Source organism: Rhinolophus sinicus, chromosome 3 (assembly GCF_057876585.1).
Source record: "Rhinolophus sinicus isolate RSI-liver-muscle chromosome 3, RSI-T2T, whole genome shotgun sequence".
In the NCBI taxonomy this organism is placed as follows: domain Eukaryota; kingdom Metazoa; phylum Chordata; class Mammalia; order Chiroptera; family Rhinolophidae; genus Rhinolophus; species Rhinolophus sinicus.
Genome location: NC_142503.1, coordinates 159,022,669 through 159,034,760, shown reverse-complemented (window position 1 = coordinate 159,034,760; position 12,092 = coordinate 159,022,669). Strand labels below are relative to the sequence as shown.

The following is a 12,092-nucleotide window of genomic DNA, read 5'->3' as shown; positions in this document are numbered from 1 at the left end:
AAGCCTAAAGAGGGGCACCCTCTGGGGAGCCCTGATTGGGTTGGAGTCCCAGGGGCCAGGCCCCAGTGCTGAGGGCCTATGAGATGGAACCAAGTATGTCCCTGAGGGATCAGAGCGTACAGCCCCCTCATTCATGGTGGGGAGGTGGTGTCAAAACAGAGGAAGGAGACAGGGTCCTGGCCCCCAGGGAGCTCTCAGCAGGGACAAAGGGGGAGGGCCAGGGCAGCAGGCGGTATCCACCCCAAGTGCGGGTAATAAGTAGAGTATGATCTCTGGAGAATTTTAAAATAGTAATAAAACCTACTAAGTCCTGCTTTTCATTATCACCTTACCCCAGCAATTCTAAACAGCGTCAGTGAGAAACTGCTCCTCCCCAGGCAGACTTCTCCTACAGCCCACAGCCCTGGGTGTGCCACTGGCCCTCAGTCTATCCTCTGAGAGCTCCCAGGCAGATGGAAACATCTGGACAGAACAGCAAACACACAGAAGGAACGTTCAGGCCTTCCCATGACCACTTCTAGAGGCTGGAACAGTACACAGTGAGCGAGTTCATGCTCAAAAAAGGCCATGCCCCTGGGCACAGAGGCTGGGGATGGTTAGTAACTGTCACTTCTGGCCCAGGCTCATTCCACACACCAGGCAGACATTGCTAATGGATGTCAGCATTGATTCCTGCTGAGCCTCAGAATCCTTCTCAACACAGTGAGTGCTCCTGATGGACAGAAGAGGAAAGCTATTTTTTGTGGTCTAGGAGGAGGCAGGCCCATGCCCACACCCTCTTTCATTCATTTATCCATCGAGCCAACACTGACTGAGCTCACAGCGGCCCTGTCCTCTGTCCCTGCAGGAGCAGCAGCCTGAGCCACTATGAGGTCAAGCCCAACAGCTCACTGGAGAGATATGATGGCATCGGGCCTCCCTTCAACTGCATTTTCAAGGTAAGTCTGGGGAACCAGGCAAAGAGTGAGGACGGGAGCTGAAGATCCCCATTTGGATCTGGACTCATTGCTAGTGCTTGGGGTCACCTGAACCCTACCACCCACTCACTGGATGACTTTAGGCAAGTCACGGCCCCTCTCTGGGCCTCTCAGTCCTCACCTGGAAAATAATAGGGCTGGACTGGGAAGATGGATCGGTGAAGATTACATGTGACTGCGTATAATTTTTAAAATCTTTTAAAAAATATTTAACATGAAAAACAGGGTCAAAATGCACTGGGGTTCTTTCTCTCCCATGAAAGTCCAGAATTGGTAGCTTCACAAAGTCATCCAGGACTGGATCTGCTGTATTTCTCTTGCACCATCCTCAACATGCAATTATCAACCTTGAGTTCACCTCACAGCCCAAGATGGCTGCAGCTCCAGCCATCACATTCTCATTCCAGGCAGCAGGAAGAAGGAAGAGCAAAGAGCGTGCCCTCCCCGCCAGGGAATTAACTCCTTGGCAGTTCCTCACACTTCCAGTTATCTCTCATTGTCCAGAACGTTGTGATTTAGCTGTAAGGGAGCCTAGAAAATGCAGCTTTTTCTCTTGGTTTCTGTCACTAAGAAAGGTGGGTAAAGGAAATCAGGAGGCGGCTTAGCAGTCTGTGCCACAGTGGGCCCTGCCCCTGAACTGCTGTGTGAGAGCCAGGGGCAGACTGACAGCTGGAAAACTGCACTTCAGATACACTGAGACCTGGATGGCTCCTCCAAGAGAGGTTTGGTAACCTGCCCAAGGCCACACAGCTCAAATGTGGTGGCCGCCGCAGGTTATATTCCTGGTCTTTCCAATTCCAATGCCCTGCTTGTAATCACTGCAGCTCTGACACCTAATGTGTCACAGGATGTGAACTATCACACACTCACTATTTACATCCTTCATCAGTTAACGATTCTCTCTCATAATAAGTTAATTGCGGTCACCATGTCCACCCCCAGGGTGGCCGCTGGTACCAGGCAACAAAATCCCCCTGAACCAAGAGGAGCTGAAAATGGAAGTGCCCCTTGCTCGCCAGCCTCATGGCCTCCCCCCACACTGATTTGTCCTCAGCTGCAGGAGCCCACCCCTTCCAGGATCCCTGCAGCCTCTGGGGTGACTTGACAGGGCCTTAAAGTTTCCACAGTGAAAATGCCAGGGGGCTCGTGGGGGCCCCTTTCCCAGGCCTGGCTGGGGGATGGCTGCCCCCAGGGGCTGTTGGCCCCTTTGGACCTTGTTCTCTCCTCCCCCTCCAACTGCTGCTGGGGCGCTGACACCTCCCCCTCTCGGCCACAGATCCAAAACCTGGGCTTGTTCCCCGTCCACGGGGTCCTGATGAAGATCACTGTGCCCATCGCCACGAGGGGCGGCAACCGCCTGCTGATGCTGAGGGACTTCCGCACCGACCAGGTACGTCTGCCTGGGGGGCCCGCTGAGGGCAGGGCTGGGAGAGACAGACGTACCCCTAGGTGTGTCCCACGTCCTCGGACCCCAGCTCCTCCTCCCAGGCCCAGGCCCAGCTGGGCTTCCTCTGGAAGAGGAGGAGGAAGGAACACCCCTGGATTCTGAGTCTGTCGACACTGATTGTGAGGCTGGTGGTATGTGCTCCTTCTGTAGGTGAACACGACCTGTAATGTGTGGGGAAACAGCACCGAGTACCGACGTGCCCCGATGGAGGAAGACTTGAATCGTGCCCCACAGCTGGTGAGTGTCCCCCAAACTAAGAGCCATGGGGGACAGCGGGGGAAGAGGAGTGCTGCCTGAGTTCTAAGGGCGCTCTCTCTCTTATCCCATAGTTTGTCAATAAGAGCTTATTGAGCAAACCTATATATCATGATTCCCCGAAAATAAGCCCTAGCCAGACCATTAGCTCTAATGCGTCTTTTGGAGCAAAAATTAATATAAGACCCGGTCTTATATGATATAAAACTGGGTATAATATAATATAATATAATACCGGGTCTTATATTAATTTTTGCTCCAAAAGACACATTAGAGCTAATGGTCCGGCTAGGTCTTATTTTCAGGAAAACACGGTATGTGCCCAGCCTCAAACCAGGAGGAAACAGAATAAGGAGTAGATACTTCTTGCCCTTAGTGAGCTCACCATTCTTCAGGAGATGCAAGAGTGAGTGCCTAAAAAGGCAGGGAACAGGCCTGCGATACGTGTCAAGAGAGTGACAGCAGGAGCAGACAAACTCAAGTGAAAGAACAGGGAGGGAAAACAAAAACACTAACTTGAAAAAGATATATACACCCCTATATTCATTGCAGCATTATTTACACTAGTCAAGATATGGAAACAACTTAAGTGTCCATCGATGGATAAAGAAATTGTGGTATGCGTAGGCAATAGAATATTATTCAGGCATAAAAAAGAAGGAAATCTTGACATTTGCAACAATATGAATGGACCTTAAGGGCATTATTAAGTGAAATAAGTCAGACAGAAAAAGACAAATAGTGCATGATCTTTTTTATATGTGGAATCTTGAAAAAAAAAAAAAAAAAAAAAAAGCTTATAGATGCAGAGAACAGACTGGCGATAGTACAGATAAGCAGAGGGAAGGGGAGAGAGCCAGATGGAATACCGCTGGGAGGGCCAGAACACACACAGCTTGTATGGGAGACTTTGACCATATCAGCTGGGGCCTCCCTGCCCAGAAAATGAAAGGCAGCTCAGCTTCCACCCCCACAGCACTCCCCAAGATACCTGCTAGTTTCCAGGTTTATGTTCTCCGGGCTGCCTCTGTCCCCGGATACCAATTCCTATGAGTGCTTTCATTCACTATTCCTTACCCAGACAAAAATCTTAGCTGTTTTAGTTTGATTTCCCCAAACAAGTGCCTTACGCTAAACATGTTTTGAGTGTAGTGCAATTTACTGACGACTTGGGCTTGGGTGGGGTTGAGGTGACGGCAAGAGAATGACACAAATTACTTTAACCTGGTACATTCTAATTATCAGCCTGATGATTTGTCTGGGTTTTCTATTAAGATGATATCATCTGCAAATAATAATAGCTTTAACTTTCCCATTCAATCTTTATAAATTGTCTTTTTGTCTTACTGCTCTGGCAAGGACCTCCAGGGTGATGGTAAAGAGAAATGGTGACAGTCTTGTCTTGGTCCTGATTTTAAAGAAATTATTTTTAATTTTTCATTATTAAATATAATACTTACCATAGGTGTATTTATTTATCTATTTATGTATAAATACCCTTTATTCAGATTCAGGAAGTTCCCCAGAAGTTATCATAAACAGAAATTGGATTTCCTAAAATGCTTTTTCTGCATCTGTTGCAATAATCACCTAATTTTTTTCCTTTAGTCTGTTTGTATGGTGATGACATTTATAGGTTCCCTAACATTGAACTAAACTTCTCTTCCTGGAAAACACCCAATTACGCACAACTTCAAATGCAGCATCGCATATACCATCTTTACCGTGTCCCCCAGGCATCCTGTGGCAGCCCCAGCCCCTGAGTCGCCCACCTCTCTTCTTGTCCCCGTCCTGGGTCCCTTCGCCCCATGGGTCAAGCAGAGCAGCTGAGCCATCTGCTGGCCCAAGCCCCTGCTCACATTCTCAGGTCATAGTTAGGCTTCTGCCTCCCTGCTCCCCAGAGCCTGGCCGCTCACCCCGGAGACCCACCTTCTCTTTCAGAATCACAGCAACTCTGATGTAGTCTCCATCAACTGCAATGTGAGGCTGGCTCCCAACCAGGAAATCAATTTCCATCTGCTGGGAAACCTGTGGTTGCGGTCTCTAAAAGCAGTAAGTGAAGCACCTGGCTAGGTTGGTAGGAAAAAAGGAAGGGAGGTGGGTGCTGGGGAGTCTCCCACCGAGGGAGGGGCCAGCTTCTGACAAGGCCTCTGCTTGTCCAGCTCAAGTACAAGCTGATGAAAATCACGGTGAACGCAGCCTTGCAGCGGCAGTTCCACAGTCCTTTCATCTTCCGAGAGGAGGAGCCCAGCCGCCAGGTGAGGCCCCTGGAAACCCTGCAAACCTGGGCTTGAGAGGGGCCAGCTTGGGAAGGGGTTGCCACTTCCCTTACAGTTTTTCTACACGCTCTGCAGCATGCTCTGCAGCAGTTAATGTAGCATCAGAGGAGATAAAAAAGCAATACAAATAGGCCTTTGGGGGCCAAAATGGAAAGGGGGCCAGAAGCAGGCATTCTCCCTGTGCCTTGGCAGAGCCAGACTGCAGTCCCATTGGGGCAGAGGGAGGAGGGGAACCTGCATATTTTACACTAGAGCAAACTGGAACTGGAGCCCAGGCCTACCTGCCTTGGGATGGCTCATCGAGTGGTTCCAACAGCAATGAGCTGTCTTGGGCAGGTTGGCAGCCTAGAATGACCATCCCACTCCTGTCCTCCCCATCCATTCGCACCTGAAATCTAATGAAATGCACATGACCTGTGCTTTACAAGTCTGGTGTGAACTGAATTGGTGAAGGCCAAGGGATGCAATATGTCTCGGCATTGACACTCTTTTTGAATTGGGTAAAACCAGACTGTTGCAGATCAGATTGGCTTGAATCAGGGTCTAGGAAAGGGGTGGGGCTCTGCAGTGCTCTCCTGGGAAAAAGAGAAGTTAGGTCTTGAAGAAAAGCCCAGTCCTCTGCAGAGATGGGCATCTGGGGCGTGGGACACTGCTGCCCTCCACTGGCCATGTCCTCAAACTGCCAGCCTGGGCTCCAGGTGGGCGCTCCGTACCAGATGCCAATAACCCCCAGCCCCACTCCAGGAGACTCTGGAGAGCAAAACAGGCATGGGCTGGAAGCCAGACCTTAATAAAACACACAAATACCCATCATAAACGGGGGGGGGGGGGGGGGGTGTGAGCCAGGTGGAGTGCTAGCAAGTGCAAAAGTCCAGAGGCAGCACTTGGGGGACACACCCAAGGAGCAGTTTTATTTCTTTACTCGTTCATTCAGCATTTGTTGTGTGTCCCGCCCATGACTCAGGCCCTTCAGGGGTTACACAGATGACTTAGGCAGACAAAGAAATAAGGACAACAAAGTGTGGATGCAATCTGGGGGTGAGCACAGGTGCTGGGGGTGGGAGGTGGTCAGACCAGGGAAAGCTTTCTGGAGACAGTCCACTTGAACTGACTCTTGAGAGATATGTTAGAATTTTCCAGGCGACCAAGCGAGAAGAGGAATGTTACAGGCACCCCCACGCACACACAAACTACCTCCCTTCCACACTAGTTCATCTTTTAAGTGACTTCTCCTTCTACTCCCATCCCTCCCCCCCCCAAAAAAAAAAATCCCTCTTATACTTTCTGGTTGCCTCACTTCTCTTTCTGAAATCCAGGACCCCAAATGTAAGCCCCTGTTGGCTCCACTCTGAGTTAGGTGCCGGGGGTGGGAAGGCAGAGCAAGGTACAGCCTTTGGGGGCAGAAAACGGCCTATTTGTTGAACCCCAACGATGTGCCAGGCACTGTAACAGACACTTCCTGCATTATCTGTGAGGTATGCCCCACCGCCCCCATTTTTCAGATGTGGAAACAGACTGTGTGACATCAGGCAGAAGGAGAGCAGTGACTTGCCTCAGGATGAATAGTGACTCCGTGGCCAAGCCAGTACTCTGCCATGCTGGTGCAGGGGTTCAGTCAGTCAGTCTTTCAACATGTTCCCTGAGCTCCTGCACTGCTCCCCCAGACACTGTTCCAGGCACTGAGGATAAAGCAGTGAACCAAACCGAGAAAGCCCCTGCTCTCCTGGAGCTGACGTTCCAGGCAGGAAGAAAAACAGTTAACATAAACATACATATACAAGGTCAAGTGGGGATCAGGTCTGCCCCAAAACACACAGGCACGTAAGGGTGGAGACTCGGGGGGGGTGCTATTTTGTACAGGGAGATTGGGGAAATCCTCTCCACTAGAGTGACATCAGACAGAGACTATGAGCCTGCTGCCCGCAGCGGGAACAGCAACGCAAAGGCCCTACAGCAGGTCTGCGCTTGGCATGTCGGAGTCCAGGTGGCTGGAGAGCTGGCGTGGAGAGTGAGGGGGACAGTAGGAGATGAGATCAGCGAGGTAAGCAGGGCCAGAGTGTGTAGGACCTTGCAGGCCAGTGCAAGGACTTTATTGTTTACTGAGTGATATGGGAAGACATGGCGGCTCTGAGCAGAGCATAGATCTGCTTTCTTCTGGCTGCTATTCCGAGAACAGACTGTAGGGGGCAAGGCAGAAGCTGAGAGGCAGCGCAAGTCTCCACATGGGAGACCAGGGTGCTCAGACCCGGAGGTAGCCCTGGAAGTGGGAGGAGTGGCCACGTTCTGCGTGTTTCAAAGGTAAAACGGCCCTGATGGAGTTTATGTGGCTGTGACAAGTACACGGTCTGTGGCCTGAGCAACAGCAAGGAAGGACGATGCTGCCGTTTGCTTCGACGGGAATGATGTTGAAGGAACAGGTTGGAGGGAGAGGAGTGGGATCAAAAGTTTGTGTAGGGACCTGTCAGAGATGCCAGGCAGGCCAAGTAGACAGCCGGATATGAGGCTGGAGTTCAGCGGAGAGTCCGGGTCGGAAGGCAGAAACGTGAGAGTGGTCAGAGTATATATAGGTGGTTAAAGCCCTGACTCAGTGACCTTGCCCAGGGCTGCATTAGGACTTTCAGGGCCCCAGGCATTTTAGCCTTCAGGGGCCCTTCCTCCATAAAATAGTTTTTTAATTAATATTTTATGTGTTCGTGTAAAGACAAATATAACCCAGGCAAGATTGTATTCATTTTTTTCTTCTAACTTTAAAAGTTAGCTCATGTTCATGGGTCTCTAAAAGTGCCGTAGGCCCTGGGCACGGTGCCCACTTGTGCCCACTGTGTCAGTTGGCCCTGCGCTCACCAGGAACTGACTGTAGATAAAGAAGAGGTCAAAAGGCAAAACCATGGGACACGCCAACATTTAGAAATTTGGGAGATGATGAGGAAGCAGCAAAGAGGCAGAAAATGTGTCAGAGAGGAAGTGGGATCACCTGGGTCACCTACCTGTCCACTGTGTTGGGTGCCACCCATCCCTCCAGCGTTTCCCTGAGGAGGAGGATGCAGCCCTGCCCCAGGTGCCAGCTGTCTCCTGAGCTCTGGCCCTGCCCCAGGTTGCCACCCAGGCCCCAGAATGGTAATGCTGTTGACCTGGCCACCTTCCTCCCCTTGCAGATCACGTTTGAGATCTCCAAGCAAGAAGACTCACAGATCCCCATCTGGATCATAGTGGGCAGCACACTGGGGGGCCTCCTACTGCTGGCCCTGCTGGTCCTCGCACTGTGGAAGGTGAGGGCCCCCACGGGGGGAGGGGGGAAGCAGCATCCTGCTGGTTAGCCCAGGCCTGAGGCTCCAGCCACTGGGTTCTGGGGCCAGTCCCCATGTTCTCCTCCCCATGGGAGCTGGCAGCCTCCTCCCCAGAACTTGCCAACAGGCACAGCATCCAGCCCTCACCACAGCAGGCTGATTGGCCACCAGAGGGCATCAACCTATGGCTCAGACCCTTTTGCAGGTCTCTTTGAGAACCTGATGAAAACTAGGGTTCACCTCATCACAAAAAAAGCAAGTACACACAGCCACAAAATGTCTCCAACAAAGTCAGGCTGTTAATAAAAACTCTCCAAAGACCTTCGCTGTCTCTGAGCCTCAGGTTAAGACGCTCTGGTCTCAACTGCCTCCTGTTATAGATGAGGTCAGGGAGGCCCAGAGAGGAGTGTTGACTGCGGCAGAGTCACACAGCATGACCTGTGTGCTCTGACCCAGGCTCCATTCACTCAGTTCCAGCACCCCCTCACCAGTTAAGTGGCCCATTGTGAGGCCCACAGGGAATGGTGGGGGAGGGCACTCATTGTGAACTGGGATATTCAGGACACCAGCTGAGGGAAGAAGTCTGAATAGGATTCGTGGAGGGAGAGCAGGGAGGGGAGTTAGGCCTTGTTCATTCTGCCCCTGCCTGAGACTTCTGCCTTTGCCTCCTCACAGCTCGGCTTCTTTAAAAGTGCCAAGCGCAGAAGGGAGCCCGGCCTGGACCCCACCCCCAAAGCGCTGGAGTGAGGCTCCTGAAGTGGCTGTGAGTTGATGGGGGCCAGGTGCAGGTGGTGTGCAGGCCCAGGCCCGGGGCCCCACAGAGCTGAAGCAGAGAGGATGCCAGCTCGCTTTGCACTTGACTTCACCTGAGAAACCGAGCCTGCTCCCTCTGAAGAGAACTCAAGCCAGTTTTAAGAGGGACTGCCCTACTGGGAGACCAAGACACCACCGACACAGAACCTTAGGATTGAAAGGGGCCCCTCCCACGGCACATCCCAAAGCCTCCCCCAGGCTCTGTGGGGGCATTTGCTGCCCCCACCACTAAGGTGCTAGGAAGTCCTAATCATCCCCATCCTCAGAAGAACCCAGGGAGACTGCAAATGCAGACCCACTCCGCACATTCCAGGCCTCCAGTTGCAATAGGACCCAGTGAGCCAGAAGATCTGAATTCTGGCTGTGCTCCCCTCCCCTCATGCTGCCCATGTCTCCCGAGTCACACCCACCCCTTCTCCAGGCAGGAGACAGGTCCCCAGAGCTCCCCCTGAATAACCTGAGCCGAATGGTGACAGCTGCTGGCCAGGGATGAAGACTCTGGGATGTGGAGACTGTGATGGACAGGCAGCTGGGACCCCGGATACCGGGCGCCCCCCACCCCGAGTTGGGGAGTCACCCCCGTGGGTTCACACTGACTGCCACCCACTCACCCACCCTCCACCCTTTCCCCCTCTCCCCGCATCGGCTGCCGCTCCTCCCCACCTCTAAGACGCTTTTGTTCCCAGGTACATCCGGAAGCGGTGGATGACGCAATCCCTAGGGCTCTGCATTTCCCGAGTCTTCCCTTGAAGCCTGCCCGACGCCGCGGGCTTGGCGCCAAGCTGGGCAGTAAGGATAGGAGTGAGGAGCCGTCCCTCCCCGTGTCAGCCCCTCCCTACACACAGACCACCTCCCATCCCTCCCTTCCGTCCACCACGCAGCGGAGAGGGCTGGGCTGGAGCTGCCCATGGGTCCTCTCTGGAATGCACTGAACAAGGCCTGTGCAGGGACCCGAGCCTGTGCAAACTTGGTGGCAAATATCCGCAGGACCACGGGGCAAGTGGTACCACCCATGAGGGCACCCGGAGGACAAGAGGCACACCTGGTGCCCAGTGGAGTAATTTATGCCTTAACCTTGTTTTGAGGTGGAAAGGGGGATATATCAAAAGCATCTGTCCCCCATTACATAGTGCGACCTTTACTGTCGTATTTTTAAGAAATTAAAAAAAAAAATAGTTTAAAAATAACCAAGGCACTGACTTCCCTTTCTGTGGGCAGAGGTCCTAGTGAGCCCCTCTTTGAGGGAGAGAAGATGGATGAGGAGGGGCTCCCAGCTTCCTTCCCACTCTCTGTAAGTACTGGGAGTACTTACATTTGCTCCCTGCACACCCGCTGCAAGTGGCTGTCTGGTTGGAACCGACATCTCCAGTGATGGAGCACCCCCTCCCTCCCTCCCTAGACTACCCGGTCCATCTTTGGCTAGTTTGGATGGTTGAAACCCACAAGTCACGGTAGCTTCTACCTCTTAGTTCCAGTTCTTCCTTGTCAGGCCTCCCAGCCTTCTCCAAGCTGGCATTTCAGTACTGACCTTCTTACACGCTGCCTTCCAAGTTTCTTCACCTTTACACAGAGGCCAACACAACTAGTTTGGCCTTTACACAACTAGTAGACCAAGTTGTTCCCGTTCTATTCTTGTGCCATTGTAATCCCAAGAAGCCAAAAGTAGAACCTTAGAAGTTATTTTATCTTGTTCCCCCACTGATGAGGACCCTAGAACCAGAGAAGTTGAGGTAGCCCCACGTCCCACGGCAAAATCAAGACTAATCCCAGGACAGCTCTCTTACACCAGGCTGTCATTGTCGCCCAGCCTCAGATGGGCTTAGTGAAGGAGAAGAAATTGATATAAAATAACTTTTTATAGGAATACTTTTTTCTCAAATGGTGAAATCAAAATCAGAAGGAAACGTTTTACAATCATATTTCATCTGAGTCATTACCCCCATGAATGGAGTAACCTGGATGGAGAATTGATGCACCCACACTCAAAAGTGCATTGTTTGATGTAGCACCAAGACTTCTGTCAAAAACCATCAACTCTGAGACAATAATATTTTTATGGAAACCTGACTTTTAGAGATTGGCATTCACTTTTAAAAATTTCCATGTGTAATCACACTGCAGGCCAAAAAAAAAAAGTCTGCAGGTCAGATGCAGCCCAGCTATCTTTAAGCCCTTACTGTACATTGTTGTTCTCTTCTCTTTACCAAGTCTCTTTCCAAATTATTTGTTCTGGAGTATAAACATCCAAGACTGGCCTTAAGATGCCTGGTAGGGCAAGCAGAGAAGATGCATTTTATAGGAAACAAAGCCTCATGCTAAAGCAGTTTCTCGGGCCTGGCTACATATTAGAATCACCTGGGAGCTTTAAAAGCTACCTATGCAAGGGCCCACCGAAGGGATTCAGGTTTAATTGGTTGGGCGAGGGGCCAAGGCATCATTTCGTTTCAAAGTTCCTCTGGGGCTGAGAGGTGAAGTCAACAGGCAGGTGAATATACAGGCTGGAAAACAAACAAGGGCTTAACATACACCAGTGACCTTCTGTGATGAGTAATGGGAACTGTGTTCTCATCATAACGTTCAAATTAACTCAGCTCCAGACTCGAGTTTGGAAGACTTTCTCATTCCAGCAGTCTCCAGAGTGGGATTTGCTGTGGTCTTTTGCTATTGTCTGGAAGGGGAGATAAACTGCAGTCTCTCAAGCAATTTTGGCATTTAATGGCAAACAACCCAAAATGCAACTTCAAATCAACATTAAAATTCATATTGTGGTTCACAAATGGATGTTATTAGCAATGTTCTATCTGGTAGTTAACAATGGTTATTTATGATGGAGCTAAGGGCTGAACTCAGAGTGTTAACATGAAGTGTAACCAACTTAAAAATGGTTCAGTCTTTTAAAAGCATTATTGGCCCATCCTAGACACTATTTTCAACAAGTTTTGACTTCCAGGTGGCCATGTGACACTTAAGCAAGTCTGCAGCAAAAAAGTACACAGGAGAAAAACATGCCAGGGACAAGGTCTGACTCTTGTAA

The 12,092-nt window shown here is 51.0% G+C and overlaps 1 protein-coding gene across 1 annotated transcript in view; it reads left to right on the top strand.

The window, feature by feature from the left end:
- ITGA11 (integrin subunit alpha 11) overlaps nucleotides 1-10,245 on the top strand; it is a 124,870-nt gene extending 114,625 nt beyond the window's left edge. Inside the window, exons 24-30 of the mRNA XM_019725629.3 lie at nucleotides 848-938; nucleotides 2,254-2,367; nucleotides 2,575-2,661; nucleotides 4,621-4,731; nucleotides 4,842-4,937; nucleotides 8,114-8,227; nucleotides 8,921-10,245. Of these exons, the coding sequence (XP_019581188.3) occupies nucleotides 848-938; nucleotides 2,254-2,367; nucleotides 2,575-2,661; nucleotides 4,621-4,731; nucleotides 4,842-4,937; nucleotides 8,114-8,227; nucleotides 8,921-8,992 (685 nt within the window). The 3' untranslated portion in view covers nucleotides 8,993-10,245. The remainder of the gene's footprint in view (nucleotides 1-847; nucleotides 939-2,253; nucleotides 2,368-2,574; nucleotides 2,662-4,620; nucleotides 4,732-4,841; nucleotides 4,938-8,113; nucleotides 8,228-8,920) is intronic.
- The last annotated feature ends 1,847 nt before the right edge of the window (nucleotides 10,246-12,092 follow it).